General features: G+C 43.2%; 1 protein-coding gene across 1 annotated transcript in view; it reads left to right on the top strand.

Annotated features, from left to right (window-relative positions):
• Nucleotides 1-27,686, top strand: part of PSMD11 (proteasome 26S subunit, non-ATPase 11) — a gene marked incomplete at its 5' end in the record, with an annotated part of 54,343 nt that overhangs the window by 18,019 nt on the left and 8,638 nt on the right. The window contains 5 exon segments of the mRNA XM_014590110.2: nt 9,371-9,442; nt 10,024-10,081; nt 16,332-16,526; nt 25,263-25,407; nt 27,351-27,411. Coding sequence (XP_014445596.1) covers nt 9,371-9,442; nt 10,024-10,081; nt 16,332-16,526; nt 25,263-25,407; nt 27,351-27,411 — 531 coding nt within the window.

Below are 27,686 nucleotides of genomic sequence, written 5' to 3' on the forward strand. Positions count from 1 at the left end.
GTAAGAGAGAGAAAGTGAGAAAGCAAGCTGCCAGGTCCGGGACTTGAACCATGGTTGGCCATGTGGGAGTCTAGCACCTTTAACCACCATGCCACCCTCTGGCCCTGGGCCTTGGAGCACTTATACATATATCTGGATTGCTCTCAGTCTGATATTAATTAATATGGATGCTTTTTCTCACCTTATTTCAAGTCTTTGTTTACATCTTCAGAGAGATTTTTGCCATAGGGTGCTTATCTCACTGGAGAGAGATAGAAAGAAGAAAAGTGAGAAATCACCCCTAGGTAGGATGGCCACACACGGACCCTTTTCCTTTCTTCCCTTGGGATTTTGGGCATGCACGCACATGCTCCCAGTGTGATTTTCAAGCTGCCAGGTCTGGGACTTGAACTGTGTTTGGCAGTGTGAGAGTCCAGTGCCTTAACCACCATGCCACCTGCTAGCCCTACCTCTTTTATTTCATTTTTAAAAATTGGATATGTGTGGTCACCAGAGAAAAAGTGTGAAAGCACACTTGAACCTTATAATGGCATGTGGTCATGTCGCACTCATTTTTTCTTCTTTCCCTTTATCTCCTCAAGATTTTGGGCTTGCACGCATATTGCCAGCCTGATTTTCAGACCACTCGGACTGGGATTTGAAATGTGGTTGGCCATGTGGGATCTAGCTTCCCGTGCACAGAGCTTACTTGCTGTGCTGCAGGGCTGGCCCCCCTTATATTCTAAGGGTGAAACCGATATTAAACAAGTAGAATAAAAACAAAGAAAAGTTACTAGAAATAGAGCATTTAAGCCACTGGGTCCGGGACTCGAACTGTGGTCAACTACATGGGAGTCCAGTGACAGCCATTACTCCAACTGCTGGTCCCCATTATTGTTATTTTTAAATTTGACGAGAGCAGGACACACACGCACACCCACAGAGCCAGCGAGCAAGAAAGCAAGCTGCCAGGTCCGGGACTTGAACCGCGGTCAGCCATGTGGAAGTCCAGCACCTTTAACCACCACATCACTTGCTGGCTCTGAGAGCTAGTTTTGTGTTTGGTGCCAGGAGTATGAGGGAGGGGAGTTTTTTCTTATTCTTTTTCCTTTTTTCTTTTGGACCTTAACCGTAGTCAGATACAGCTACCACACCATATTTAGTTGCACTATTTCCAAAGTTGATATTTTTCAGGTTAGGAGCTGACAATTTGCAGTGCTAAGGTTCACAGCTTATAAAGTTATAGCCTAGAAAGTGAGGATCTGTGTGTGTGGGGGGGTAGAGATTTGGGGAGTGAGGATAGGGTGGTTCGAAGGGGAGTCAAGTCCTGGACCCAGAGGCTTGAAACTCATGCTGAGTGCCTGTGTGCACCTGCCCAACGTTCCTTAGAGGAGAATGGAGAAGGGATTATGGTGTGGCCTGCCTCCCAGGAGGTGATTTCTTACTTTCTTTCTCTCTAGCATGCATGCACCCTAGAGCAAAACATCTCTCCCCCCTAAAAAAAAAAACTCTCCCTTTAAAAAAAAAAAAAAAAAAAAAAAAAAAAAAAGTAAAAGTAAAGAAGAGAGGAAGAAGACTGACGACTGAAAGAGAAGAAAATTCCCTTGCCAGATAGTGAATTGAACTTTCATAATGAACGTTACCTTCCTTTTCAAAAGTTTCCTCAACTGAAACACAATAGCACTTTTTTTTTAAAGTTTGCTATAGGGTATGTGTGCTCACCAGAGACAGAATGATAGAGACGGAAAGTGAGAATCACCCTCTAGGGGGATACCCATGCCACAATTCCTTCTCCTTCATTCATTCTTCTCTCAGGAGTCTGGGCATGCTCACCTGTTGGTGTGTCTCCTAAGCCACAGAAAATGGGACTCGAATTGTGCAGTCAGCCATGTGAGAGCAAGCTTCTTTAACCTCCACATCACCTGCTGGCACTAAACATCTTAAGAGTTATTTCAAAGAAAGAAAGTGTTGTGCCAGAGAATTTTAGACTTGGAAAAATAGTTTTTTAAAAATTTTTTAACCCCACAGGGAATTTGGTTTATATATTTTTTTTACTTTGTTTTGCCTTTTTATTTTTTTAAATGGTTAAGTATATTGGTTTAAAACTTAAATGTTGGGACCAGCAGATGTCATATCCGGGTGCATGTGCATGCATGCCCAAGATCCCGAGAGGAGAACAGAGGAGAGGGGCTTGCGGTGTGGCCATCCCCTCTGGGAGATGTTTTCTCACTTTCCTTCTCACTGTCTCTTTCTGTAGCAGGCGTAACACCCTAAGGCTAAAACCTCTTAAAAAAAAAAAAAGAAAAACAGAAAACAAAACAAAACTTAAATGTCTAATTTTTACCACATTAAGCTTTTGTGTTCAAGTAAGAGCCTTCCTCCAGAAGCTCAGACTTCTTGTACAGCCTCATCCCCTCGATCGATTATTGTTAGCATTAACGAAGCACAGAGCCTCTTGAGCAAAATGGCTGTGTAGCAAGAGCATTGACCTTTTATGATTTGTCTTCGAACTGGGGCCAGCAAGTGGCATGGTGGTTGAGGTGCTGGACTCCCACATGGCTGACCATGTTCAGGTCCTGAATCTGGAAGCTTGCTTTCTCACTTTCTCTCTCTCTCTCTGGTCAAATTTCAAAACTAATAGTGATAAATAAAGTTGAACAGATAATTTTTTTTATTCATTTGTGATTTTTATTGGAGAGAGGTGCACAAATATACAATTTTTACATAGGTAAGAAAATCACCTTTGTCTTTTTTTTTTGGAGAGGTTTTCGCTATAGGGCGCGTGCGTTGGCCAGACAGACAGAGAGAGACATAGAGACAGAAAGCGAGAAATCACCCCCCAGGGGGGATGGTCACGCCGCAATCCCTTCTCCTCCATTCTCCTCTCGGGATCTTGGGCACGCACGCACACACGCCCGGCGTGAGATTTAAGCCACTGGGTCCGAGACGCGAACCGCAGTCGACTATGTGGGAGTCCAGCGACATAGCCATTACGCTAACTGCTGGTTCCCGAACAGATAATTCTTAAAAAGAAAAAAAAAAAAAGATTTGTCTTGGAACTAAGGTTCTGGTTTTATCAATTGCAGTCCTAGATAATTCAAATCATGTACTCTATAATTGATAGCAGGTCTCTAGTTCATTTTGTAAGAAATGTTTGCTCTAGATGCAGTATTTGTTCTGATTTTAATTTAAAACTGGCTTGAGATAGAAGGATCATTGGAGTTAGGGATGAATTTTGGTCCTAGAAGCTGAATGTGACCTTAGGTGAGTCATTTTATATCTGAACTATAAGGAAAAAGGGGTGCTTAAGATGTAGGGACCAGCAGGTGGTGTGGTGGTTAAAGTGCTGGACATGGTCGACTACAGTTCGAGTCCCTTTGCTTTCTCTCTTTCTCTCTGTTTCTCTCTGCTCTCTGGTGAATACACGTGTCCTATAGCAAATTAAAAAGAAAATAATAGTAATACATGTTTTTGTTGAGACAGAGAGGTTTTTGCCATAGGGCACATGTGCTTGCTGGAAAGAGAGAGACAGAGACAGAAAGCAAGAAATCACCCTTCAGGGTGGATGGCCACACAGCAGTCCCTTCTTCTCTGTTCTCTCAGGATTTTGGGCATGCACGCACATGCACCCAGTGTGTGTTTTAAGCCACTGGGTCCAGTACTCGACTGCGTGGGATTCCAGCATCGTAACCATTACTCCATCTGCTGATCCCATAATAAATAATTTTTTTTTTTTTGGTGAGGTTTTTGCTATAGTGCGCATGGGCTCACCAGAAAGACAGAAAGAGACAGAGAGACAGAAAGCAAGAAATCACCCTTCAGGGTGGATGGCCACACAGCAGTCTCTTCTTCTCTGTTCTCTCAGGATTTTGGGCATGCACGCACATGCACCCAGTGTGTGTTTTAAGCCACTGGGTCCGGGACTTGAACCACAGTTGACTACATGGGAGTCCAGCGACACAGCCATTATGCCAACTGCTGGTCTCAATAAATGATTCTTTAAAAAAATCTCTACTTAAAAAAAAAGTATTGCAGTAGAATTCACTATTCTTTAAAGTTTCTAATTTTTATTCATAGAGAATAGGCCCATATGAGGGAGAGACAGGCAGACAGGCAGACATACCCTTGATAGAGTCTTATCACATCACGATCCCTTTTTCCTAGCCCTCCAGGTCATTAGGATCTTGGGTAGACCTAAGCACCCCTTGCATATTTCAGACCAACCAGGCTCAGCATCCAAGCCCACACAGTCAGCCCTGTGGCTTCCAACACTGCAGTTCAGTGTGCTGCTGATTGTGCTGTGGAAGCTGGGCCCATGGAACCACGGTGAACCATGCGGGAATCCAGCGTCCTTAACCACCGTTCAGCCTTCCCAGTGTTTCTTAATTAGGGATATACTTTAGAGTGGCCAAGTTCTGTTCCAGACTAAATGAATCAGGGGCTAGGGGATTCATTTTTTGGGGTAAACTTTTTTTTTTTTTTTAGTTTTTTTTAGCATGTACACTTGCTAGGGACATATGTAGAGAGAGAGAGGGAGAGAGAAGGGGGGGGAGTGACAAGTCACTTTCCCTGGGGGATGGCCATGCCATAATCCCTTCTCCATTCTCCTCTTGGGATTTTGGACATACACAGACATCTTTTTTTTTTTAAAAATCATTTCTTTATTTAATTTTATTTGTTATTATTATTTATTTTTTAATTTGACCAAAGAGGCAGAGAGAGAGAGTGAGAGGAGGAGAAAGTGAGAAAGTAAGCCGCCAGGTCTGGGATTTGAACCGTGGTCGGCCACGTGGGAGTCCAGTACCTCAACAACCACGTCACCTGCTGGCCCCAGTTCACAGACATCTTCTAAGCTGTCAGGTCCAGTACTCAAACTGCATTTGACCATGTGGGACCCAGCTGCCTTAATCACCTGGCTGGCCCAGGATAAACTTTTTACTTAAGTATAATTTACATGCATAAGAATGTACCCCAAGTCCTAGGCATTAATTTTCATATAATTTGAAAAAGTTCTCTGCATAAAATGTGATGGAAATTCCTCCATTCTCTTTGAGAGAGGGTGGGGGAGGCAGTGGGGCTCAGGAGGAAGGAGGGAGGGAGGGAGGATAGAGACAGAGAAGAAGAGAAAAGGTGACAAAGATAGGCATTAAAAAATTATTCATTTAATTCCATTTGTTATTATTAGTTTTTTTAAAAGAATTATTTAATTCATTCATTTATTTTTACTTTGATCAGAGAAATACAAAGACAGACAGAGAGAGAGAGAGAGAGAAAGCGAGAAAGCAAGCGACCAGATTCTGGACTCGAACCATGGTCAGCCATGTGGGAGTGGCCAGCGCCTTAACCACCATGCCACCTGCTGGTCCCCTGTTACTATTAGTTTTTAATTTGACTAGAGAGAGACAGAGAGAGAAAAAGGGAAAGTGAGAAAGCAAGCCGCCAGGTCCAGGACTCAAACTGCAGTTGGCCATGTGTGAATTCATTTCCTTTAACCACCACACCACCTGCCAGCCCCGAGATAGCTACTTTTTTTTAATAGTGCCTCACTGTGTCCTTGTCCTCCTACCCCAGTCTCAATTAACTAAGATTACAGGTGGATCCAACCACACCTAGTGTGCTCAGGCTGATATGGGAACAGAACCTGTGCTTCCCATGCAGCCTGCAGCCTCCCAAGAGGTGGTGCTACATATGCCACTGTGGCTGGGCCTGTGGTGGGTGTTGTTTTTCCTTTCATGCATGATAGTGTGTGCATACACATGCAAGAGAAAGTAGAGAAGCACGCTTGACCGGTTCTGCTCGTACTTGGATCCCCTCCCGTAGTCCTCTGACTTGTCAGGGTGTTGGACACACATGCATGCACTGTGTGTTTCATGTTGACCAGGCCAGGGATCTGAACTGTGATCAGCTGTTTGGCTTCCAGCACTGTAGTCAGTTATGCTGCTGACTGTGCCACCTAGCATAGGCCTCTGATGGGCATTTCTTTTTTTTTTTGAGAGGTTTTTGCCATAGTATGCGTGCGCTTGCCAGACATACAGAGAGACAGAAAGCGAGAAATCATCTCCCGGGGGGGTGGCCACGCCGCAACCCCTTCTCCTCCATTCTCCTCTCAGGATCTTGGGCACGCACGCACACGCACCTGGGGTGAGTTTTAAGCCACCAGGTCCAGTATGCGAACCGTAGTCAACTACATGGGAGTCCAGCGACATAGCCATTACGCTAACTGCTGGTGCCTCTGATGGGCATTTCTTAGGCTCCCAAGTCACATAGGACTAGACTCTACATTTCCTTTGCTAAAATAGTTAGAAAAATATTTTCAGTTATATTAGTATCAGCAGAACGTTCAGTTTAGCTTTTCAGAACGTAACTCAAAACTCTGAAATTGCAGTTGCCTTGCTTTTATTTTAGTTTTTGGTTCTGTCTTATTTTTCTAGAATTTTATGAGATCAGTTGAGGTAGAGATTAAGTAGCCACCAGAGGGCTCCAGTGAGGAGTTATAAGTTACACTGAATCTCTTAACTGGTGAATCCTCCAAATACCATGTAATGCCATCCATCAGTTTATTTACTGAGTTTGAATTTAGTAGTTTTTGTCAATTTGGATTATGTCCCTTTCATTTTCTCTCCTTATAGTATCCCTCTCTCTCTCTTTTCTTTCTTTCTTTCATTCTTTCTTTCGTTCATTCGTTCTTTCTTTCTCTTTCTTTCTTTCTTCCTTTCCTTTCCTTTCCTTTCCTTTCCTTTTCCTTTACCTTTTCCTTTTCCTTTTCCTTTTCCTTCTTTCTTTTCTTTCTTTTTTAAATTTGCTATAAGGGTACATGCCCTTGCTGGAGAGAGACAAGGAGAGAGAAGGAAAGTGAGAAAGAGCACCCCGCCCCCCGGGGGCACTGGCCATTGCCACAATACAATCCCTTCTCCTCCATTCACTTCTTGGGATTTTGGACATTAGCGTACATGCCGCCAGCATGCTTTTCAAGCCACTGTGTCCGGGACTTGAATCTGCCACGTGGAATCCAGCTGCCTTAACCATCACACCACCAGCTGACCCTCTTACAGTATCCCTTGAGAACTTTAGATTCGTTGGGAACAGCAGGTAGCGTAATGGTTATGTCATTGAACTTCTGTGTAGTCAACCGTGGTTCAAATCCTGAACCTGGTGACTTAAAACTCATGCTGGGTGCAGGTGCGTGCATGCCCAAGATCCTGAGAGGAGAATGGAAGAGAAGGGATTGCGGTGTGATCATATCCCCCTGGGGGGTGACTTCTCACTTTCTGTCTCTCTGTCTCTTTTTTTCTGGGGAGCGCATGTTCCCTATAGCAAAAACCTTTCCCCCTCCAAAAAAAAGATTTGATTAGCAATCTAAATATGTACCTTACGATATCATAAGTGATATAAGAAATAAGTACTTAATATGATGTCTAAGTCAGAGGATACCTGATGGTGTGCTCAACTGTCTAGCACAGAACAGTGTTTTAAATCAGTTACTTTGCACCTTATGTCACTGCTTGGGCAGCAGATGAACTGAGGGTTCAGAGTGCCTTTAAATAAAGTGTAAAAGCCTCAGGAACCAGCAGCTAGCGTAATGGCTATGTCTCTGGACTCCCACGTAGTCGACCGTGGTTTGCATCCCGGACCCGGTGGCTTAAAACGCACGCCAGGTGCATGTGCGTGTGTGCCCAAGATCCCGAGAGGAGAATGGAGGAGAAGGGATTGTGGCGTGACCATCCCCCCCTGGGGGGTGATTTCTCGCTTTCTGTCTCTATGTCTCTCTGTGTCTGTCAGGCGAGCGCATGCGCCCTATAGTGAAAATCTCTCCCCAAAATAAAAAAAAAAAAAAAAAAAAGCCTCCACTGCTTTTTAGAAATAATCATTTATTTCATTTTATTTCTTATTATTTTAAAATTTGCTGTAGGGCATGTGTGCACACCAGAGAGAGAGAGAGACAGAGAGAGAAAGAGAGAAGGAAAGTGAGAAAGCAAGCCACCGGTCTGGGATTCAAACCAGTCTGCTATGAAGGAGTCCAGTGCCTTAATGACCTCATTATCTGCTGGCCTCATAAAAGCACTTTTAAGTGTTAGGCTAATTCCAGTAACTTTTTACTTTCTTTAAAACTAGGTAAATTTGGGACCAGCAGTTAACGTAAGGGCTGTTGCTGGACTCCCATGTAGTTGACCACGGTTCGAGTCCTGGACCCGGGGGCTTAAACTCATGCTGGGCACGTGTGCGTGCATGTCCAAGATCCCTAGAGGAGAATGGAGGAGAAGGGATTGCGGCATGGCCATACCCCCTGGGGGTTGATTTCTCGCTTTCTGTCTCTCTGTCTCACTCTGTCTTTCTGGCGAGCGCACGCGCCCTATAGCAAAAACCTCTCCAAAAAAAAGAAAACTAGGTAAATTTGAGCCTATGTGGTGTGGTGGTTGGGTCAGTTTGCTCCCACATGGCTGACCTCATGGTTTGAGTCCTGGATCTGGCAACTTGATAAACATGCTGGGTGTGGATGTGGGTGCGGGCGTGCCCAAAATCGTGAGAGGAAAACAGAGGAGATGCTATTGCAGCGAGGCTGTCCTCACGTTCACTCTCTTTTCTGAATGAATGAATGAATGAATGAATGAATCAGTCAAACTAAGCTTACTTTATCTGTTACACAAGTGATGATGATTTAATTAGTTGCAATGTTTAGAACATGAAAGGAAAAGAGCCAACCGGACCTTTTGAGTCTCGAGCAACAGTTAGCAAAGCAACAGTTAGCAAACCGTTGTGTTTAGGCTGAGGATTTCCCCCTTCATTACCAGTGTAGTCACAATAAGATTATCATCACTATTCAGGGAGAAATATCTGTCTTTAAACCTCCTAAGTCAGGACCAGCAGATGGCATAATGGTTACATCGCTGGATTCCCACATGGTCCACCACAGTTTGGGTCTCACACCTGGCAGCTTAAAACTCATGCTGGGTGCCTATATGTGCATGCTCAAGATCCCTGGCAGGAGAATAGAGGAGAGGGGATTGTAGTGTGGCCATCTCTCCCTGGGGGGTGATTTCTGGCTTTCTGTCTCTCTGGTGAGTACACGTGCCCTATACCAGAAAAACAAAAACAAAAACAAAAACTCTAAAAACAGAAACAAACAAAAAAATCTACATTCTAGGGCCATCTCTGTTGTCGGAAGTTCTGGGTCACTTCTGGGAAGGTGGAAGAGAGTGTTGAAGATAAGTACAGAGATAGTTCATCTGTAAAAAGCCAGGTTGGTTCTCCATTATCACGCTGAGATACTATGAATCAGACACTAAGTAGAGCAGTATGGGTAATATGTAAGGAGGGAATTAAAGCTTTTCTCCACAGCAGGTTTGTGAGAAAAGCGTGAGGACATAATGCATGTACTCTCTTTACATTGTAGGTTGAGCTGTGTTTAGAGTGCATCGAATGGGCCAAATCAGAGAAAAGAACTTTTTTACGCCAAGCTTTGGAGGTATGTGCCTATATTACCAGTGTTTTGGGTTTCTAGGAACAGACTGTGAATGTGTCGATAGGTACTACTGTGCTAATCAGAAATATTTTCAGCAGCTCTATAATTACTCAATTACAGAGTAATTATCAGTCCCCCAAAGACTGTTGATAGTAGTCTCACTTATGAGAATTGCTCTGGTTGAGGTTTTGAGACACATCTCTCACTTGACTCACAGAAATAAACAACACTAAAATTAATATCCAGTCATTGACCATAACAGGAGACTCCACAGGTGAGCATGTGTGCCCTGTACCAAACAAACAAACAAACAAACAAACAAACCAAACTTCTAAAAACAGAAACAAACAAAAACTCCCAAGTCATAGAAAGCTACATTCTAGGGCTATCTATGTTGGAAGTTCTGGGTTGCTCCTGGGAAGGTGGGCTAGATCGTTTCTTATGATGAATTTGACGTGATCGTTAGGACCTACGTATTTAACAGTAACAGTTTTGTGACTGGTAATCTTTGATTTCTTTCTGTTGTGTTTTCCTTTTTTTTTTTTTTTCTCTTCCCTTCAGTCAATGCCTTTTTTCTTTCCTAGGCAAGACTGGTGTCTTTGTACTTTGATACCAAGAGGTACCAGGAAGCATTGCATTTGGGTAAGCAAGCTGGTAGATATTAATAAGACATCTAGTTAAATCAATATATTTTAACCTTGGCTGCTTTTATTTGTTTATTTAAAAATATTTGCTGTTTTTTCCTTTATTTATGAGGCTTCCCCTTCCCCCAGGGGGGCGGAGATGAGTACTCTGCAATCCCTCTTCTATCCTCTCAGGATTTTGAGCATGCATACCCACATGGCCAAGATTTTTTTTAAGGATTTTTTAACTTTATTTATTTTAATTTGATCAGACAGGGACAGAGAGAGAGAGAAAGAGAGAGAATGAGTAAGAAAGCAAGCCACCAGGTCTGGGACTGGAGGTGTAGTCAGCCATGTGGGAGTCCAGCGCCCTTAACCACCACACCACCTGCTAGGCTATGCAAAGGGTTTTTCAAGCCACTGAATCTGGGATTCAAATCATGCAGTTGGCCGTGTGGGATCAGCTGCCTTAACTATCATGTCACCTGCTGATCCCTTATGTGGCCTTTAAATACCCTGAACTCTTCCCCTGTTGCATGCTTTGTATTAATGGGTAAATCTGAACTATTTTCCCCAGATAGAAGAGCATGATTTCTTCTTCTTTTTTTTTTTTGAAGAATTATTTTATTTAACTTTATTTGTTTATTTACTTATTTTAATTTGATCAGAGAGGGACAGAGCGAGAGAGAGAGAGAGAAGAGAGAGAGAGAGAGGGAAAGTGAGAAAGCAAACTGCCAGGTCTGAGACTTGAACCATGGTCGATCATGTGGGAGTCCAGCGCCCTTAATCACCACACCACCTGCTGGCCCCAGAAGAACGTGATTTCTATATTATGCTCAACTTTTTTATCTTGTAAAAGCGGCAATTTCATATGGTTCAAACAGAATAGTAGCATTAAAACAAACAAAAAAAAGCTCTAATGACATAATTAACATAACTATAAAATTCACCCGTTAAAGTGTACAATTCAGTGGTTTTCAGTATAGTCACTAAATGATGCAGCCATCACCACTGTGTAATTTCAGTAGATTTTTATCACTCCCAGAAGAAACTCCCTATGTATTGGCAGTCACTCCCCTTTACTTTTGCAGTCTCCTTCAGCCCTACCTGGGCAGCCACTCATCTACTTCCCGTCTCTGGATTTACCTACTCTGGGTGTTTCATATAAATGGAGTCATAGAGTACGGTCTTTAAGAAAAAACTAACTGCTTTTTTTTTTTTTAAGAATTATTTTATTTAACGTTTATTTATTTACTTACTTATTTATGTATTTCTTTATTTTAATTGGACCATAGAGGGGGGGAGAGAGAGAGAGAGTGAGCGAGCAAGCTGCCAGGTCTGGGACTTGAACTGCGGTTAGCCATGTGGGATCCAATGCCCTTAATCACTGCGCCACCTGCTGGCCCCAAAGACTAGCTTCTTTAATTTAGCATAATTTCTTTTAAGGTTTAGCCATGTTGTAGTGTGTATAAGTACTTAATTCTTTTTCTTTTTAATTGTAAGAGGATGTATGTGTTCATTCACCAGAGAGAGAGAGAGAGAGAGAGAGAGAGAGAGATTGGTTGGGGCGGGAGAACACACTTCTCGAAGGGGTCTGGTCACAGTGCAGTCCCTTTCCTCCATTTCCATCCTGTCAGGCTTTTCAGCACACATTCATATGATCCTGGCTTGTTTTCAAGTTCCTGGGACCAGGATTTGAACTGTGGTCTGCCATGAAGGATCCATATATGATGTGGTTCTTATACACAGGGCTTAATCACTGTGTTATGGAACTAGCTCCTTCATTTCCTTCTTTTTTTAAAATCATTTAATTACCTATTTATTAGAGAAATTTTTTTATATAGGGCGCATGTACTCGCGAGAAAGACAGAGAGACAGAAAGCGAGAAATCATCCCCCAGCGGAAATGGCCACACCATAATCCCATCTTTTCCATTCTCCTCTCAGGATTTTGGGCACGCACGTACATGTGCCTGGTGTGAGTTTAAGCCACTGGGTCTGGGACTTGAACTGTGGTCGACTACATAGGAGTCCAACGACATAGCCATTATGCCATCTACTGGTCCCATATTTATTTACTTATTTTAATTTGATCAGAGAAGAGGGGGAGAGAGAGAGAACGTGAGAAAACAAGCTGCCCAGTCCAGGACTAGAATCGTGGTTGTCCATGTGGGAGTCCAGCACCGTTAACCACCATGCCACCTACTGACCCCCCCTCCTTCATTCCTTTTTATTGCTGAATAATAGTTCATTGTATGGATATATTACACTTTATCCATTTATCAGTCTATGAACATTGCGATTATTGCCCCTTTTTAGCTGTTATGAGCACTGCTATGAATGACTTTCAAGTGGATATGTTTTTCTTTTGGGTATATACCTAAAAGTGGAATTGTTGGATCATATGAACTCGAGGTTTTGGAGGAGCTGCCAAGCTGTTTTTGAAAGTGGTTGCACCATTTTACAGCCTCACCAATTTCTTTACATCCCTCATTAACACTTGTTACTCTCTGGCTTTTTTGTTTAGCTGTCCTAATGTATATGAAGTAGCATATCATTATGGTTTCGATGTCCATTTTCCTAATGACTAATAATGTTGAGCATCTTTTCATGTGCTTATTGGTCATTTGTATGTCTTTGGAAAGAAATACCTATTTAAATTCCTTACTTATTTAAAGTTTATTTCTTCCACGACTGAAAGAGGCAGGAGGCACAGAGACAGACACCCAAACAGAGTCTTTCACCCATGGTCCACCCTCCACCCCTGCCAGCCCCATACCTTACATGTTTGGGGTCTCTGGATGTGAATGCAGAACCTTCCTATGTGGATCAGCCTCACAGAGCATTGCGTTACTGCTGCACTACCATCTGGCCCACCCCCTCCGTTTTTTGAGAGAATTACTTTTTATTTTAACTTTATTTATTGAATTTATTTCATTTTATTTTAATTTGACCAGAGAGGGACAGAGTGAGAGAGAGAGTTAGAAAACAAGCCACTGGGTCTAGGACTTGAACTGTGGTTGGCTATGTGAGAGTCCAGTGCTCTTAACCACCATGCCACCTGCCGGCCCCCTCATCTGGCCCCCTTTATTCTAGCTTTTGTTATAGGTGTGTATGCTTGCCAGAGAGAGAGAGAGAGAGAGCGAGAGAGAGAGAGCGAGAGCGAGAGAGCGCCGCACTGGGGGGATGGTGATGCCGCACTCCCATCTCCCTCTTTCTTCCCTTGGGAATTTGGGCATGCATGCCCATGTGCCTGGCATGATTTTCAAGCCACCTGGTCCAGGATTCAAATTGTTAGCCACATGGGATCTAGCTGTCTTAACTTCCATTCCACCTATAGGCCTACCCCTTTATTATTATTATTTTTTAAAGAATTATTTTATTTAACTTCCTTTCTCCTTCCTCTCTCCTTCCCTCCCTTCCTCCTGCCCTTCTTTTGTCTCTTCCTTCTTTCCTTCCTTTCTTTCAAAGAGGGACAGAGTGAGAGAGAGAGAGAAAGTAATAAAGTAAGCCACCAGGTCTAGGACTCGAAATGCGATTGGCTGTGTGGGAGTCCGATGCCCTTAACCACCATACTACCTGCCAGCCCCAATTTTTAATTGATCTATTTATGTCTTTATTTTTCATTTGGTATACAAATCCCTTACATGACTGCAAAATTTTTCCCAAATTTTGTGTGGGGTTTGTTTTCATTTTATTTTTTATTTGCTATAGGATGCATGTGCCTGCTGGAAGGAGGCAGAAACAGAGAGAGAGAGAGATAAAATGAGAATGTACCACCACAGGGGCACGGCCATGGTGCAGCACCTTTTCTGTTCTCTCTCAGTTCTAGGCATGGACACACATGTGCTGCGCTTGTTTTTTTTTTTAAGCTGCCAGGTCTAGGAGTCAAACCATGCACTTGGCTGTTTGGGATTTAGCTTCCTTAACCACCATGCTACTGACTGGCCCTTCTTCTTTTTTTTTTTAAAGAGAGGTCTCTGCTATAGGGTGTGTGCTCTTGCTAGAGACAGAGACAGACAGAAAGCAAGAAATCCCCCCTCCCCCTGTGGGGATAGTCACGCTGCAATTCCTTCTCCTCCATCCTCCTCTGGGGATTTTGGGCATGCATGCACACATACCTGGTGTGAGTTTCAAGCCACCAGGTCCGGGACTCAAACCACGTTCAACTATGTGGGAGTCTAATAACCCATCTGCTGGTCTCTGGCCCTTTTTTATCATCATCATCATCATTATTGTTATTTTCAGGCTTTTGCCATAGGGAGTGTGAACTCACTGGAGAGAGACAGAGAGGAAAAGTGAGAAATCACCTTCTGGGGGGATGGCCATGCCTTAATCCCTTTTTCTCCATTCTTCTCTCAGAAGTTTAGGTGTGCTCTCACACATGCCTGGTGTGAGTTTCAGGCTGCTGGGTCCAGGGCTCAAATGTGGTTGGGTATGTTGGAGTCTAGTGCCTTAACTACTACACCAAATGCTGGTTCCTTATTTTTTAATAAATTATTTTAATTAGTTTTACTTATACATGTATTTATTTATTTAAATTTGACCAGAGAGGGACAGAGTGTGAGGGGGAAAGAGAGAGAAATTAAGAAAGCAAGCCAGGTCCACGACTCACACTGCGATCAACCATGTAGGAGTCTAGTGCCTTTAACTACCACACCACCTGCCAGTCCTGCTGGTTCCTAATTTTTAATGAAAAAATTTTTCTTTTGTTTTTGCCATTGGGTGTGTGTGATTGCAAGAAGAGAGAAAGAAAGTGAGAAATCCTCACTTCCCTGGAGGAGGTGGGATGGTCATGTCCCAGTTCTCTTTGTTCTCCTCCTGGGATTTTGGACGTGTGTGTACATGTGCCTGGTACGATTTTGAGCCACTGGGATTCAAACTGTGGCTGGCCATGTGTGAGTTCAGTGCCTTAGCTACCATGCCACCTGCTGGCCCCTTGTTATTTTTTTTAATTGCCAGTAAATGCACGTGTTCTGGGGGCAGAGAGAGACAGAGAGAGAAAGCACTCCCCTCTAGGGTCTGATTACATTATGATCCCCTTTCCTCCGTTTTTGCATCCTGTTGGGATTTTGGGCATGCCTGCACATGTGCTTGATGTGTTTTTCAAGCTGTCAGTGTTGGAATTCTAGTAGTGCTCAGCCGTGTGGGATCAGTTCCCCTTAACCCCTAGGCTATAAGGTTGACCCTCTTTTCTTCTCTTTCTTGATGGTATCCTTTGGAGTGGATTTTCATTTTAATCAGCTTTTATTTATTTATATTTTTTATTCTGTTGCTTATGCTTTGGGTGTAATCAAGAAACCATTACTAGGACCAGCAGTTAGCGTAATGGCTATGTTGCTGGACTCCCATGTAGTCGACCGCGGTTTGAGTCCCGGACCCGGTGGCTTAAACTCACGCCGGATGCGTGTGCGTGCGTGCCCAAGATCCTGAGAGGACAATGGAGGAGAAGGGATTGTGGCGTGGCCACCCCCCTGGGGGGTGGGGTGATTTCCTGCTTTCTGTCTCTCTGTCTCTCTCTGTCTGGTGAGCGCATGCGCCCTATAGCAAAAACCTCTCTCTCAAAAAAAAAAGAAACCATTACTTAACCCAAGATTACAGATTTACTCCTCTGTTTTTTTTTTCCCCTCTAAAAGTGTGTGTGTATACATACATACATATACATGTTTCATTTGGTTTTGCTTTTGCTAATAGTGTGCTTATGCTTGCCAGAGATAGAGACAGAGAAAGAGAGAGAGGAAAGTGAGAAGGCACCCCTTGAGGGGTATGGCTACACTGCAATCCTTTCTCCATTTTCCCCTTGGGGTTTTGGGCATGCATGCACACATGCTCAAGGTGTTTTTCAAGCTGGTGGGCCTGGGACTTGAACCATGTAGTTGGCCATGTCACATCTAGTTGTCTTAACCACTACACTGTCTGCTGGCCTAAATTTAACTTTTAAATTCATGTTTTAATTCATTTTGAGGCAGTCTTTGGATTTAGTGTGTTTGTTTGGATTTGAGATTCTCATCTGAGGTAAAGGAATAAAATGTATTTGGAGAGCATTGGGCATATCTAGAACTCCTTACTTCCCCCACCATGTGGGATCCAAGTCGCCTTAACTCCACACCACCCAGCTGGCCTGGAAATTTAATTCTTGGATGGGGTTTACAGGTATCCTTTTGGAGTTCGGGCAAGTTTTTTTATTCTGAGTATTATCCTGAGAGGGGTAGAATGTTAACAATTATTAAGATTATAACTAACAAGAGATTTTATCTTTCTTTCTCCTAGGTTCTCAGCTGCTGCGAGAGTTGAAAAAGATGGATGACAAAGCCCTTTTGGTGGAAGTACAGCTTTTGGAAAGCAAAACATACCATGCTCTGAGCAACCTTCCAAAAGCCCGAGCTGCCTTAACCTCTGCTCGAACCACAGCAAATGCCATCTACTGCCCCCCTAAATTGCAGGCCACCTTGGACATGCAGTCAGGTAAGAGCCATGGCTACTGCCGGAGTGCATTTTATTAGAGCTTATCTTACTTTTCAGGTGGAAGGAGTGGGAATTCAGGCTAGAGAATGAAATTGGCTGATTTGGCTTAGAATTCCTCAAGAAAGACATAGAAGGCTACCTTTTTAACAAGCTGCCCTCACCTATTAACTGTCTAAAATATATTAAGAACATGTTTATCATTACTTGACCAAGTAATCTGACAGCTACAGCTAAGCCCTAGAAAGGTCTCGCTTAGGCTTAAAAGAGTCTCTGGGGTGCCAGCAGATGGCGTAGCAGTTACTTTGCTGGGCTTTCACATGGCCAACTGCAGTTTGAGTCCTGCACACACTGCCATCAAAACCCATGCCAGGCACATGTGCATGTGTGCACAAGATCCTATTTTTTTTTTTTTAATAGGTTTTTGCTATAGGGCGCATGTGCTCGCCAGACAGACAGAGAGAGACAGAAAGCGAGAACTCACCCCCCCCGGGGGGATGGGCACGCTGCAGTCCCTTCTCTTCCATTCTCCTCTCGGGATCTTGGGCACACACGCACACGTGCCCGGCGTGAGTTTAAGCCACCGGGTCCGGGATGCAAACCGTGGTCGACTATGTGGGAGTCCAGCGACATAGGCATTATGCTAACTGGTGGTCCCTGTGCACAAGATCCTGGGAGAAGAGTGGAGGAAAGAGGGAAGGAGGATTACAGCATGACTGTCCCCCCGCTCCAGGGGTCATTTCTCACTTTCCCTCTCATTGTTTCTGTCTCTCTCTCTCTGTGGCAAGTACACGCATCCTAAGGCAAAAACTTCTACAAAAACAGTCTCTGGACTTTCCTATTAGTCACTTACTCAGGATGGTAGCATTTTGCTTTAGTCTAACCAAATATTTGTAAAGCTTGTTGGACTTTTTTAAAAGGCTTTTTTATTTTTGAGAGAGATTATTTTTGCTATAGAGCACAGGCACTCGCCAGAGAGATGGATAGAGACAGAAAGTGAGAAGTCACCCCCTAGAGAGGATGGCCACACTGCAGTCCCTTCTCCCCCCATTGTCCTCTCAAGATTTTGGGCACTTACACGCACATGCCCAGTGTTAGTTTTATGCCACCACGTCTGGGACTTGAACTGTGGTTCGCGGTTGACTGTGGGAAGGAATCGAGTGATATAACCATTACGCCATCTGCTGGTCCCCCAAAACACTTTTAATTAGGGGTGAGAAAAGATACTGCAATTTCAACTGAGTATGGTATGTAGTTTTCTGATGTAATCAGTGACTATTGGGGCGACGAGGCCATGAATGATCTGTATACTTTTTCTTGTATTCAGTAGTTTTTTTCACTGGAGTTTTCACATCATTATTCAAGGAGCGTTAGCACTGGACACAGAAAACTAGAGCTCTTGATATACCTCTCATCCATAAGGGATGCCTGCGTGACTTGCCTCTCGGGTGTCGTAGTCTAGATCAGGCTTTCCTAGGTTAATGCTATGTTCTGTTGATTTCTAGGTGTATAACTTTGGGCAGGTTGCTTCAGTTAGCTTTCTTTTTAGCTCATCTGTAAAATGGTGAGAATAGTTAGCACTTCTTCATAGAATCGTGGTGAAGATTAGTGAGATGATTAATGAAAAGCTATTATCACATTACCTAACTTTAACCAAATACTGATGCTTGCTTTAAGCCACTATATTAAATTCTGTCTCCTTCTCTCATGGTCAAGAGATGAATTTGTATTCTCTTTTTCAGAGGCAGTAGAGGCTTTTTTTTTTTTTTAAGAATTATTTTATTTAACTTCATTTATTTATTTATTTTAATTTGAAAAGAGAGGGACATTGTGAGAGAGAGAGAGAGAGAGAGAGAATGAGAAAGCAAACTACCAGGTCTGGGACTCGAACTGCTTTCAGCCATGTGGGAGTCCATTACCCTTAACCACCATGCCACCTGCTGGTCCCCAGTAGAGGGCATTTATATGTGAGCCCTCTGACTTGTCTTTCCTCTTCAGAATTTGTATCATCATCCTTTTTTAAAAAAAAGAATTATTTAACTTTTTAAATTTATTTTTAATTTTACCAGAGAGACAGAGAGACAGAGAAAGAGAGAGAGAGAGAGAGAGGGAGAGAGAGAGAGAGGAAAAGAGAGAAAGCAAGCTGCCAGGTCTAGGACTTGAACCACAGTTGGCCATGTGGGAGTCTAGTACCCTTAACCACCATGCCACCTGCCGGCCCCCATCATCCAGTAAAAAAAAAAAATTATTTATTTATTTCATTAGAAAAGTTGCTTTTGTTTTTTAGAGAGATTTTTGCTATAGGGTGTGTGTGCTCGCTGGAGACACAGAGAGACAGAGAAAGTGAGAAATCACTCTCCAGGGTTTTGGCCATGCCATAATCTCTTCTCCATTCTTCTCTCAGAATTTTGGGCACATGTACACATGCCTAGTGTGTATTCTTGTTTGTTCTTTTTTTTTTTTTTTTTTTTTTTTTTTTGGGTTTTTTTTAATGGAGGGGGCTTCTTTCTTCAAGAGAGATAGAAACCAAGAAATCACCTCCCAGGGGGGATGGCCACACCACAAGCCCTTCTCCTCCTTTCTTCTCTTGGGATCTTGGGCATGCATGCACATGTGCCCAGCATGAGTTTAAGCCACCGGCTCTGGGACTCGAACTGCAGTTGACTACATGGGAGTCCAGCAACATAGCCATTATGCCAACTATTGGTCCCTTCACTTGCCCAGTGTGTTTTAAGCTACCAGGTCGGGGACTCGAACTACAGTCGGTCATGTGGGAGTCCAGTAACTTAACCACTATGCCACCTGCTGACCCCTGTTATTTTAAAAATTGCTATAGGGTATATGTACTTATCAGAGAGATTGCAGAGAGAGAGAGAAAGAGAGAGAAAGCAAGCCATCAGGTTTGGGACTCAAACTGTGGTCAGCAGTGTTAGAGTCCAGTGCCTTAACCACCACACCACCACCTGCTGGCCCATCACTATCCATTTTATCTCTTATCAAGAATGATCTTTCCTGGGAACCAGCAGTTAGCATAATGGCTATGTCGCTGGACTCCCACGTAGTCGACCGCGGTTCGAGTCCTGGACCTGGTGGCTTAAACTCATGCCGGGCGCGTGTGCGTGCGTGCCCAAGATCCCGAGAGGAGAATGGAGGAGAAGGGATTGTGGCGTGGCCATCCCCCCGGGGGGTGATTTCTCACTTTCTGTCTCTATGTCTCTATCTGGCGAGCGCACGCACCCTATAGCGAAAAACCTCTCCAAAAAAAAAAAAAAGAATGATCTTTCCAATTTCCTTTTGTTCCATTTTAAGTTTTTAGTCTTTTTTTTTTTTTTTTCTTTCTTTCTAATTTTGATATAGAGCTTATGCACTTGGGAGAAAGACAAAGTGAGGAAGTACTCCCCGGGGGGATCGCCACGCCACAGCTTCTCTTAGAATTTGGGCTTGCACTCACATGCACTGGTGTGTTTTTTAAGTTTTTAGTCTTTCCTCTTATGTTCTCCTGACAGTCTTTGAACTGTCTTAGCTGAAAAGCCACAACCCAATCTCTTTTTCTTTTTTTAATTTAGTTTTGCCAGAGGGCATATGTACTCAATGGAGAGAGCGAGAGGAGAAAGTACCATTCATAGGAGATGGTCACACCACAGTCCCTTCTCTTCTATCTCTTGATCCTTTTGAAATTTTGGGCATGCATGCACATGTGCCTGCCATGTTAAGCTGCTGGAGACTGAGACGTGAATCATGCAGCTGGCCACGTGGGATGCGGCTGCTTTAAGCACTAGACCATGGGGCTGTCCCTGTTTCTCCTTTTTAAAACATTGTCAGGTTCCCCTTTCTGTCAAACTTCTCGAATAAGTTGAAAGAATATACTTATTTTGGTGTCTTTATTGATTTTTTGAAAGCAGCAGTCAGGTTACTTCCTTCTAATCTCTGTTACCTTTTTTTTGAGAGGTTTTTCCTATAGGGCGCATGCGCTCGCCAGAAAGATAGAAATAGAGAGATAGAAAGCAAGAAATCATCCCCCAGGGGGATGGCCACACCGCAATCCCTTCTCCTCTGTTCTCCTCTCAGGATCTTGGGCACGAACGCACACGTGCCCGGTGTGAGTTTAAGTGACCGCGACTCGAACCACGGTCGGCTACATGGGAGTCCAGCAACACAGCCATTACGCTAACTGCTGGACCCTAATCTCTGTTACCTTTTGTGGGAAGTTGAACCACCTTGACATCACTGTCTTGGTTCTCCCTTGTCATGGCCACATTTTGCTGTTCCTTTTTCTTCTTACTGTTCCTTAACTGTGGTGTTCTTTAGCCTTACATTCTTGTGTTTTTTTTTTTATTATTTTCTGTTTTACACTTAATCTCATAATCTCCAATGACTTTAGGTGCTACATAATAATAATGGTCTCATATAGATCTTAAGTATCTTTTTTTGTTACTAAATTTTGGATGTCCAACTGCTTAATGGATATACATGCATAACTATCTTATAGCTAATTTCAGTCTTTATTTATCAAAAAAATTTATCCCTCCTCGCTCAGCTATTCCTTTCTGCATTTGTTGTCTTAGTTAGTGACAACATTATTGACTTAGTTCCCCAAGCTATTGTCTTTCAAGTATTTGTTTTTTCACTTGCCAAAGGGTGCACGTGCTGGCCAGAGAGAAACAGAATGAGGGAAGAGGGTAAGAGAAAAGAAAGCAGCCTCCACTGGGCATGCTCACACCATAGTCCCTTCTCCTTTTCTTCCTCCTTTCAGGATTTTGGACTTGTATGCACAGGCACCTGGCGTATTTCTCAAGCCACTGAGTCTGGAACTCAAAGTGCGTGATCAGCTGTGTGGAATCCAGCTACCTTAACCACCAGACTAAAACTGACTGGGCTGGTCAGTTTTAGAGTAACTTTGACTCACCCCTCCTATCTTTTTTCCCCCCTAAGTGTTTCTGCTATCAGTTGCAAGTGCTTGCCAGAGAGAGGGAAAGTAAGAAATCACTCCCTAGTGGGGGATGGCCATACCACAGTCCCTTCTCCTCCGTTCTCCTCTAGGGATTTTGGTCACGCATGCACTAGTGCCTGGTGTGGTTTTTAAGTCACTGGATCCTGACTCGAACCATGTCGTTATGGGTGATCCAGCTGATTTATTCAACATAATACAGGCTGGCTCCATCCCTCATATCACATCACCTACCAGAACATGTTGAGTCTGTTTCCAAATCTGCCCCCTTTTTTAAGATTTATTTATTTATTTCCATTTGTTATTATTTTTAAATTTTTGAACAGAGACAGAGACAGAGGGAGAAAGTGAGAAGGCAAGCGGGCAGATTCCTACGTATCTTCCTAGATCCAACTCAGATGTTATCTTTATAAATGCTTTTCTGTACCTGTTCCTCTTCCTCTGCTTTTAGACTTCCCTACCCAACGCACACTCTGACATACATATTATAGTATTTATCTCCTATTCTGTTCTGGTGATCATCTTTCCCCTCAGACATGAGGTCTTGAAGGCCTCATTCACATGTATTTCCTCTTCAGTAACGAAGTCAGGGCTTGGCATGTGGTAGGTCCTCTAATATATATATATATATATATTTTTTATTTTTTAAAAAATTTTTTTTTGCCATAGGGCATGTGTGCTTGTCAGACAGAGAGAGATGGAGAGACAAAAAGCAAGAAGTCACCCCCCAGGGGAGATGGCCACACTGCAATCTCTTCTCCTCCATTCTCCTCTCGGGATCTTGGGCACACACGCGCACATGCCTGGGGTGAGTTTTAAGCCACCGGGTCTGGGACGCGAACCATGGTCGGCTACATTGGAGTTCAGTGACATAGCCATTATGCTAACTGCTGGTGCTGACTACATAGAATTTTTAGTCACTGTTTTTTACTCAGATTTGTTTCTATTAGGGCTTATTATCATTTAGATAATGGTTTGTCTCCTAAAGTTTCATGTTCGGGAATTTAGTCCTAGTGTACAGTGACTGGCTGTCTCAGAAAAATGTGTGTGTTGGGACATGATTGCATTAATTATATTGTAATGGTGCTAAGTGACAGCTTAATTTCTTCATGGTATCCTAGGGTGGGGTCTTTGGGTATGATAATGTAATTAGAGCAGAACACCATGATTGAGTTCTGGGAGGGTTTATAAGCAGAAGAAATGAGACCAGAATGGCAGAGAGAAAAAGTCACATGTATACCGACTGTTATCTTCTCACTAAAAGTTCTGCCTCTCACCATGTTGTGATGACTTTGGACTTCATGGCCACCAGAATTCTGAGTCAAAAGAAGCCTTATTCTCTTCAACTGACCCACTGTCAATTATTTCTATTAGGAACATAGAAAATGGACTAAGATAGGGTTTGGATAACATATATAGTAGCAAGAAATTTGAATATCAATATATTTAAAAGCGGCTCCCATTTTTTTTTTTGGAGAGATTTTCACTGTAGGGCGCGTGCGCTCGCCAGACAGACAGAGAGAGGCATAGAGACAGAAAGCGAGAAATCACCCCCCAGGGGGGATGGTCACACCGCAATCCCTTCTCCTCCATTCTCCTCTCGGGATCTTGGACACGCACGCACACGCGCCTGGCATGAGTTTTAAGCCACTGGGTCCGGGACACGAACCGCGGTCGACTACATGGGAGTCCAGCGACATAGCCATTACGCTAATTGCTGGTTCCCCCCGGCTCCCATTTTTAATACATCTCCTATGTCAGCCATAATAGTCATACTGCTAATGTGGCCCTTTTTTATTAAAGTGTTTGGCAAAGCAGTTTATCAGTTCTTGGGTCTTACTATGCTTTCTTTTTTAACCAAGCTTATTTTGAGTCTGAGGTATGGGAAAATGGGTGTGTCTCATTTAGATTAGCAACATTAATGCTTTCTTGGGTCCTTGAGGGGTCTCCTTGGCTGAAGAGAAGGGCAGATTTGACTTTCGACCTGGCCTCGTAATTAAGAACAATAGTAGAAAAATGATTTGTTCCTCTAAGCTGAAAGTGGGAGGCTTTTGGAGTGGAGTAAAAGGACTGGGAGTTGGTCACACATTATGAAGAAAATGGCTAAGTCAAAAGTTCCTGCTGCTGGGCCAGCAGGTGGTGTGGTGGTTGATGGTGCTGAACTCCCATGTGGCTATAGGAGTTGAGTCCTGAACCTAGTGTCTTGCTTTCTTTACCTCTCTCTCTTGCTCTCTCCCTCTCTGGTCAAAATAAAATAAATAAATAAAGGAAGAACAAATGAAAGAAAGAAAGTTAAATAAAATAATAAAAAAAATTACTAAAAAAAATGATCCTGGAACCAGCAGGTGGTGTGGTGGTTAGGGCCACTGGACTCCCACGTGGCCAACCTTGTTTTGTGTTCTGGACCTCGCGGCTTTCTTTCTCACTTTCTCTCTGTCTGTTCCTCTCTGGTCAAGTTAAAAAAAATAAGTACGTAAATAAATAAAGTTAAATAAAATAATTTCTTTAAAAAACAAAAGATCCTGTTGCTATGCCATGTAACACAGGTATGCTACAGGTTGGCTAAAGGCGTGTTAAAACGTTGATTCCTTCACCCTTTTACTCTAGTCTGTTACATACTTTCTATATATACTTTGATGTGGAAAATGTTGGGAGCACTGTAATAAACAAATGGTTGGGGCTGACGTCTCTAACCTTTCAAGGGGCTAAGACAGAGATAGCGCTAATATGAAAATGTTAGGGCTTGGATGGCATCCACACTGGAAAGAACTAATTTTTATGCTATCCCAAGTTAATGTCGTAGGTTGGAAATAATAGCAGGTTCAATGAACATTAAGCTCACTGTGAGCACTGCAACTTCTAACAGTAGAGGATTGGTTAGACCTACCATTGTCTTTCCGCCTAAAGAAATACTGCTTAACTGTGTAAAGTTCATGGATCTGTACAACGATCACATCTAGGCTAAAGCATATCCACAAATGACAAATACTTTAAGTGAAAAATATAAAAGGTTGGATTTTTCTCTCTCTCCCATGAAAGCTGCTTAAGTATAAAAATATCAGCTCAGAAAACAGCCTTAAAGTTGTTGATGCTGTTAAAACAGGTTATTCATTCAGTCTAGGGATGTTGGATGAGCTCTCTGATCTGTGAAGGTAAGTCCTGGAACTTAAACATGGCTTTTTCCAGAGGCTTCAAAAGATAGCAGGACTAGCATAGTGGTAAGAAACGCGGGAGAGGGGCCAGCAGATGGCGTAGCAGTTACATCGCTGGACTCCCACATGGCCGACTGCGGTTTGAGTCCTGGACCCAGTGACTTGAAACTCATGCTGGGCACGTGTGCGTGCCTGCCCAAGGTCCCGAGAGGAGAATGGAGGAGAAGGGATTGCGGCGTGCCATCCCTCCTGGGGGATGATTTTTCACTTACCCTCTCACTGTCTCTCTCTCTGGCAAGCACACATGCCCTGAGGCAAAAACCTCTTATTAAAGAAGTATGGGAGAAAGATGATGATACAGTATGTGGTTTTTAGGATTCCTCTTGAGTTAGGTCTCTGACTCCTTGGGGAATTTATACTGATAATATGGCTATACGACATTGAACTGGAGGGCCAGCGACCTTGGGTTCTGATCTCAGCTTTTACTAGTTGGCTATGACTTTGGGTAGGTCCTTTATCCTCTCCTGACTCCATCAGTAAGTTGATGGGGTAGGGGTAGACTTCTAAGGCCCTTTCCAGCTTTGATTTTTATGGCTCTGTATTTTATATGGATCTTACTCCTTTCTTTTCTATGTCCAGGTATTATCCATGCAGCTGAGGAGAAGGACTGGAAAACTGCGTACTCATATTTCTATGAGGCATTTGAGGGTTATGACTCCATCGATAGCCCTAAGGCCATCACATCTCTGAAGTACATGTTGCTGTGCAAAATCATGCTCAACACGTAGGTGCACATTAACTCTGGACTATAAGAACTCAAGTCCTTCAACTGAGTCTGTCTACCACACAGGAAGTTTGGTCAGTTATAGAAGCCCTTACAGCCATAGTCTATGTGGCTGTTGAAGTAGAGCTGGTCAAACAAAGTGTTTCAGAATATTCTTGCTTGCTAGTCTTTTTAGAGTCAGGGATTTTAGAAATACCCTTACCAGCCCTTCTTGGAGAACTCTTATCCTTCAACTATCCTGTCCTCAGAGGTGCTGAGTGCAGTACAGAGGTCAGAAAGTAACTTAGAGACCAGGCCAGCCAGTTGGAACACCCAGAATGGGAAGGAGAGTGTTAAGGAGAAGTTTCAAAAAGTGGACAAGAAAAAGTATGACAGATCTTATAAAGAAATCTATAGAATTATTTAAATTATTTTGAGAATAAGTGAAATATTGACTGATACTCCTTTTGGATCTTTAGATCACATAGAAATAGTTTTCTAATAAAACTTGTTATACTGGAATTTAACTTACACTGTTCTACCTGTTGGGTCTATTGCTTTTGACAGGTTAAGTTTGCATTTCTTTATCTTCCTTTTATTTATTTATTTATTTATTTATTTATTTATTTATTTATTTATTTATTGAGAGATTTTCACTATAGGGCGCATGTGCTCGCCAGACAGACAGAGAGACATAGAGACAGAAAGCGAGAAATCACCCCCCGGGGGGATGGTCACACCGCAATCTCTTCTCCTCCATTCTCCTCTCGGGATCTTGGGCATGCACGCACACGTGCCCGGTGTGAGTTTTAAACCATCGGGTCCGGGATGCGAACATGGGTGTCCAGGGACATAGCCATTACGCTAACTGCTGGTTCCCTATTTATTTTTTCGAAAGAGATTTTTGCTGTAGGGCGTGTGTGCTCTCCAGAGACCGAAAATGAAAAATCATTCCCCAAGGGAATGGCCATGCCTCAGTCCCTTCTCCGTTCACCTCTTGGGATTTTGGGTATGCACATACACACACACACACACACACACACACACACACACGGTGTGAGTTTTAAGCCACCGGGTCTGGGACTCGAACTGCTATTGACTGTGTAGAAGTCCAGCAACATCACCATTACGCCATCTGTTGGTCCCTCTTTTTCTTCCTTTTTAAAATTTTAACTTTTAAAATATTGCCAGAGGGTACATGCATTCTTGAGCAAGGGGGAGGGGAGAGATAGAGAACCGCCCCCCTCTTCTCACAATAGGGCGTGTTCACACTGCAATCCTTTTCCTCCATTTCTCCATCCTGTCAGGATTTGGAGTATGCATGCACCTATGTCTGACATGTTTTTCAAACCGCCAAAGCCAGGATTCACAGCATGGTTGGTAATGCCAGATTCAGCTCCATATGCACAGTGCTTCTTAAATCCTGTGTTACCTAAGCCAGCCAGCCTGAGTGTGGCTTTCTTTTTCCTCTTTTTCTTTTTCTTTCTTTTTTTTTTTTTTTTCCTTATTTGCCAAAGGACACGTGTGTTCATGAGAGAGAGAGAAACAGAGAAAGCAAGAAAGCACCCCTTATAGGGCATGATCATACCACAGTCCTTTTTGTTTCTCCCACTTTTTGGGATTTGGGGCATGTGTGCACATGTGCCTGGCTTGTTTTTCAAGTGCTGGGTCTGGGATTTGAACCTTGTGGTTATCCATGTGGGATCCAGCTGCTTTAACCACCAGGCCATGGGCTGGCTCTGGTTTTCATTTTACTGTTGGGATTTTATTTCTCTTCACTGTTGAGCCAGAGTAGAGAAAACCCACTTTCTATGATGTGAGAGACTTAGGGGTTTAGAAATTGGGACTGATCATCTCTGTGGGTAGTCCTCAAAGTAGAATTCTGGTAAGAAGAAATTCACTTACATCTGTACTTAAAACCAGAACATCATGGGATGACTGACCATGTATGTCTTTTTTTCTAGCCCAGAAGATGTCCAGGCTTTGGTGAGCGGGAAGCTTGCACTTCGGTATGCAGGGAGGCAGGTAGGGAATACTCACCGTGAGTCTACTGTGTTGTCAGAATCACAGTGTTTGCTGAGACCAGTGCTCAAGTCTCTCTTCTGCTCTCCTTTTTTCTCCCCCACCCACTTCCTTTCTTTAAGCCAAGCCCACTCAGTATATTTCCTATACTGTGAGATCTTGGCACAGAAAGTCAGTGTTTGGTGCTCTTACGGATGTCAGGTGGTTTGAGGGACTTGCAGAATTGAACTGTAGCATTTGCAGTATATTAGGTCACATTTAGCTTTAACTAGAACATT

The sequence above is a fragment of the Tupaia chinensis genome, unplaced genomic scaffold (assembly GCF_000334495.1).
Source record: "Tupaia chinensis unplaced genomic scaffold, TupChi_1.0 Scaffold000407_1, whole genome shotgun sequence".
NCBI classification, from domain to species: domain Eukaryota; kingdom Metazoa; phylum Chordata; class Mammalia; order Scandentia; family Tupaiidae; genus Tupaia; species Tupaia belangeri.